The 6,141-nt window shown below is 35.2% G+C and overlaps 1 protein-coding gene across 1 annotated transcript; it reads right to left on the minus strand.

Moving 5' to 3' along the window:
* Nucleotides 1-4,092: 4,092 nt before the first annotated feature.
* LOC112510370 (pentatricopeptide repeat-containing protein At2g40240, mitochondrial-like) lies at nt 4,093-5,225 on the minus strand. Its single transcript, XM_025115767.1, has one exon. The coding sequence runs from the start codon at nt 5,092-5,094 to the stop codon at nt 4,135-4,137; it is 960 nt and encodes a 319-aa protein (XP_024971535.1). The 5' UTR covers nt 5,095-5,225; the 3' UTR covers nt 4,093-4,134.
* Between the last annotated feature and the right edge of the window lie 916 nt (nt 5,226-6,141).

Genomic DNA, 6,141 nt, shown 5'->3' on the forward strand with positions numbered 1-6,141 from the left:
GGGTTTCGGATTTCGGATTGCTTCGGGTTCGAATTGTTCGGGTTTCGTTATAATGCAATATATATATATATATATATATATATAATCGATTTTGAGGGTGAATTCAATCGATTTACAGTATTGATAAATCAATAGTATGCTTAGAAATCAGAAAAGAACACGACCGACTACGATGTTTAGAATTTTCAAAAGATAATTAGATAAGTAAATATATTTATATAGTATATCTATACTATATTATAAAGCATCTGACAAAAACTCTTAAAAATCATTTTTTATGCATGTAGTATTGTTTATTGATGCATATTACTTAAAATTCAAGATTACAAGTAAATTGTGCATAAATACAACTTATTCAAGCTCTATGTTTGAATTCGTGTAACTAATTGCGGATAAACATAATCAAATAAAGGATAAACATCTCATTTTAAAATAAAGAAAAACTATAATATAATTAGGATAATTATTAAGTTCTAACAGAATACTTAATTATTATATTTATAAAAAATATATTATTAAACCTAAATCAAGTTAAGTTAAATTATAATAAAAAATTTGAATTAAAAAAATATACAAACAAAAACTTTTAAGTAGTTAATTTTGATATTAATATTGATATATTTTTTGTAAATTTTATATGATATTTTCAAATTTATATTTTATTCAAAAATAAAACATTATCGTTTTCTTAAAATCACATAAAATCGTATTATATTGACATGAATAAAAAACAAAACAAAACATTGAAATGAAAATGTGTCTCGATGAATTGCACGAATACCCTTCTAAGTAAAATATATATGTATATATATATTTTTCAGATTGGTTCGGGTTCAAGTTTTTTAATACAGCCTTTGGACAAAAAAATTCTAGAACAATGACACAAATTTCTCTTAAGACGTTTTGGGTGTCCGGACACCAAATGTGCCACTCTCCATATCCCACCAAAACAAAGCATCCAATTGCAACATGGTTATGGCACATATCACTTTATCTCCCTCCGTGCACTTGCTAGTATCGAAGATCTCTTCCATCCCTCAAACGCAACATATGGCTAACAACGAATCTTGCTCACCCTTGTACATAGGTGGTTTGCATGACAATGACATCTTATAGTTGCATCCCTTCGATCCCACGGTAGGACCAACTATTACTTTACTTAGGTTCCTCACTCATCTCTTCTCCTTCGGACTCGTCATTTCAGAAGATTAACGGTTTCCCAGCAAGACTTGTAGGGTAGCATGCAACTTACCAATCTCAGCTGGTAGATCCTCCTTAGTCACAAATGTCTGATCTTGAGCTTGGCCTCTAACTCTAGCACACCCCTACCTCGACCACTAACTGAGCTCCCTTGATTCGACCCGAATGACTCAACTCGTTACCCAGGGATCATTCCACGCCCACACCCACACTCCTTCTTTGACCTTGGGCTCTAGTTTTAAAAGCACCAACTAACACCGCTACCCCACATAGTCCACGACCCCATCCTCGTCCATTCCCAGGAGTATAAACAGCACCCTTGGGCTCTATTGATTCAGTTAATGTAGCCATAATACGACGATTTGCTCCATTGTGTGTCACCGAAACAGACCTTCCTAACTGACGAGATATCCTTCCAAAATCTAAAATCATACATTAACATCATCAATAACCAGTTAAATCATAAACAAGTTATGCACACACGCACATGTGTACCTGTAAAATTCACAAATATATATTGGCCATATGTGATTTTGAATTTTCCTTACATGTTAGTCATTTCATGCCTCAAGACTCGCACCTTCCCTTTGCCCTTGCTAAAGCTCTCGACATGATACCTTCCTCAGAAGGTTTTCAGTTTTATAAAAGCGAGTTAGATCCGAGGTCTAGTACATGTCCTCTATCACAACGAATTCATGCTGTAAATAATAACGTAAAACATAATTGAAATCAACAATTAATCATACTTGAATGGTAAGACACACCAACACATGTTGCAAAGGTTGAACACACTTATGGTCACGCACATCTGTGACCAACCACAGGCTCACACCTACCCGTAAGATGAGATATATTAAACGAATTCATGTGCTCCATTCAGGTATACACCTCCCATTGTTCAAGACACCATTTGGAACACACTCACACAAAGAATACACACTTGGAAATAACCAATTATTGAGTATGTGGAACTCATAATATGAATTCAAGATAAATAGCAATCTCAACATGGAAGGCAAGTATTCATTTACCCAAAATAGCAAGAGGAGACTCAACTGGAGTGCAAACCCTATATTATATATATATATATATATATATATATATATATATATATATATATCTGTAAATGTCATTTGTTTATTTTGTTTTAATCAAAAAAAAAAAAAAAAACTAAACTAACATATATTTGTTAATGTAGGGAATATGATTGTAGTAACAAAATATTATTTTATTCTCGTATTAATTGCAATGCATTTCATTCCCGACATTAGCTTATATGTAACGAGTACTTTTTGTTACAATAAAATAGAATATTTAAGCCTTTTTTATTTTTTAGAATAAACATTTTTGGTCCTTACGGTATGTCAATAATTTTGGATTGCATAATCGTGTTTCATTTTTTCACATCGACAGTCAGATCATCTTCGATGAAAGGTTCTTATAAGAAAAAAAATATAGGTTCTTAAAAAAACCATTATTAGAGAAAGTTCTTATAAGAACCTCAAATCCTTCGAGAACTTGTACAATAACCTTTTAACTTTTGGAGAGTGACATTTTGTTAGTTCTTCTTTATATATTTCATTGATTTTATAATGATTTATCTATGTTGAAAAAAATACATAAAACCCAGAAAAAGGTTCTTATAAGAACTATTATTGTAACCTTTTACTTGTGTTCTTAACTTGATGAAGTGGAACTGATATGACAAGAAAATTGTAAAAAAATGAACCCAAGTGGAGATGCTCATAGTTTGCAAATCTTTACAAATTCAACATTTCATTATAACGACTGGTTTTAGTAACCCTGTAGTTTGCATCTTGTTACGGTTGTCTCATACTCTACTACCTATTGGGTATCCGCACATTCTAAGCAAGGGGCATTTTGATCTATTTCAATATTTTTAAATAAAAAATTAAAAGTATTTATTTGGTCGCAAAAAATACTCAGGAACTTAATTATTTAAAATGTAAATCATGTTTTTAGTTCTTGTGGTTTGTTAAAAACTGTGATTTTCGTCTTGTGGTTTTTAGAATCATTATGGGGATTCTAACGAGTGTTTGAAACCTCTTATCATTTAAACTCCATCAAAGTCCTTGGTTCAGGGTTTAGCGGGGTTCAACAGGCCTCACTGTTATTTTATCTCTACTAAGAAGCCAACTTTTAGTTTCTATGCCATCGTCAAGTTGTTGTTAGGGAACGCTTTCCACGAAGGAACTTAGAAGTAGACCAAGAGGGAGCATACGTTGAGAAATAGAACGGGCAAAAAAGTGTCCTCTCGAAAGAAGAATTGCCCCGCTCTCTAGCCGACTGATCACGTTGATCAATAGCAAAGAGGGAGCACAAGTTGAGGAATGAAAGGGGCTAAAAAGTGTCCCCTCGAAAGAAGAATTGCCCTCCACCTGACTGATCAAGTTTGATCAACTGCAATTTCCGTTCGTATGGTTTGTAATTTATTGTTATTTTCGTACTTATAATTTACAATTTATTGTTGTTTGTACAGGACAAAAATCACAATTTTAAAACCACGGACGAAAATCAAAATCAAAATTATTAACAAACCGCGTATCTAAATTATACAAATACATTAGGTTTTTTTCCAACTAGAGACTGTTTGGCAATTGCTGAATGGTTTGATGCAGAATGATTAAGTGGTCAGAATAATTAAGAGACTCTCATAATATAGTGCAAAATGAAATATAATTATTTGATATTGTGTACAATGAAATTAGGACTCTTAATGGTTAAGGAAGATCCATGATACAAAATCATTCAGAAGGTTTTAGAACCATTAAGAGGCAAAAAATTTTTATCAAACAAGATTCATTTCTTAACGATTCAGAGATTTTCTCTTATTGAAACTATTAAGAGGTAAACAAACAACCCCTAAACATCGGGTAAACCAAGAACTTGTGACCAAAAATAACATCCAAAATGTCACACTTGTTTTGAAATCTTAAAAAAATCCTTCAATTTTTCACCCATTTCTAAGTCCCTTTTTACCATTTCCTCTAATACATATTTGGCTTCATCCATTTTTTTTACACTTATCAAACGGCTCGCCAATAACCCAAAATTATGAGTGTCCAATTTTTTGTCTTTACCTCCATATCCCATCACTAACTTCACCGCCTGCGCACAATAGCCTAACCTCACCAGATTTCCTATAACGTGCGCATACGTCGAGTGCATTGCCTCTACTCCATCATCCAACATCCTCCTCAGAATCGCTATCGCCCCATCCATCTTCTCCATCTTACACGCGCCCAGCACCAGCGCGTCGTAAGTCCTCGCGTCTGCTTTCACCCCTTCCTCCGCCATCTTCTTCAGAACGTCGACGCTCGATCTCAGGTCGCCGGTGATAGAGTACGATGTTAACATATGGTTGTAACAGGTAACATCACGCGCTATGCCTTTCGTTTTCATGATCTCCAACACGCGCCACGCTTCGTCGAAGTTCTTCTGCCGCGAGAGCAGGCTGAGGATCGGATAAAAAGTGCAAGCGTCGGCGCCGTATTTTCCACGGATAAGCTCCTCCGCCACTCGCAGAGCCGAGTCGATGAGCTGCATCTTGCAGAGCCGAACGATGAGCGAATCATACGCGCTCTTGCGACAGTATCCTTCTCTGAGATCTGGTAGGGTTTTCAGGAGGTCGTCGAGAACAGAGAGGTCCGTTGAAATGAAGTTGAATGTGTTGGTGGTGTTAAACAAACCGTTTGCATAACGTTGATTAAGGAGGTTGCGGATGGTAACGAAGTCTCGTTCGCGGCCGGCAGTGGTGATTAGGTCGTCGTACGCAGCCGAGGTGGATGGTTCAGGGAGTTGGCCGGTGGTGATTAACCGGTGGAGTGCGGTGAAGACAGATGGTTGTTTTAGGGTTTTGCGGAGTGCAAACATGATTTAATTTCAAAGGGTTTTTGCTGATAGCAGTGGTTTTGTTTTTTAGAGATTCAGAGAAAAATGAAGTTTGGTAGGCTTAAGGCCCAACAAGGTTTCCCATATTGGGCCTGGAGTAAGCCCATAACTGAAAGTCCAAATAAAATTCATAGTATAATTCATAGTACCAACTACCAACTAGTGATGGCCAAAAATGGGAACTGGGCCGGGCCGGACTGGTCTCAATTGGCCGGAACTGGGCCGGGTCGGACTGGTCTCAATCGGGCCTTACGACGTGCATAACCGGTGATAAGCGGTCCTAATGTAACCAACGGTCCCATAACAAGTCCTCACCGGGCCGGGCCGGGTCGGTTCGGCCATCACTAGTACCAACGCAATCTTTAGCAGATCATCTTTCTGTGACTTTGTTAGTGGTTTTATGGGTATTTCACAATGAAGATGAGTTATTACAATACCAAAAACAAAATTATGTAATTAAGTTATATAATTTTAACATTTGTCGAGTTCGTCCCGACAAAAAATCTTGAAGTTTTGATTTTAACGAGACAGATTTTTCAAATCAATAACACACAAATTATATTCATCCCAATCACGTTTTAGAGATTATAACCATATTTCTTCTTCCAAAAGAAAACCATGTTCTTAAATTTAAAAAAAATAGAAAAGTCTGTATGTATCAAGACATCGTTATTGTTTTCTCTTATAATAAAAACCCTGATCATAAATAAGAAAAAGGTCAACTAATTGCATAACCAATATTTTGAAAAGTCAACCTAATAAGAAAATCGATAATTTTATTAAATATTATATTTATTTCAGTACAAAATTAAACCACAAGGGTTGTGACTGAGTGGTCGAGGTTTATAAAAATGTGGTGGAGTATGTTGTGACTACTAAATTAATCAGGACTGATATCTTACAGCAACAAATTATTGAAATATAATTTGAAACAACCTTTTAAAGAAGAAATTATTAATTATTTTCTAGAAATCTAAAAGTCAAATGATTAAATGATCAAATATCTAAAACGTAACAAGGTGTTAATTA

This window comes from Cynara cardunculus (assembly GCF_001531365.2).
Source record: "Cynara cardunculus var. scolymus isolate 2C chromosome LG 3, CcrdV1, whole genome shotgun sequence".
NCBI classification, from domain to species: Eukaryota; Viridiplantae; Streptophyta; class Magnoliopsida; order Asterales; family Asteraceae; genus Cynara; species Cynara cardunculus.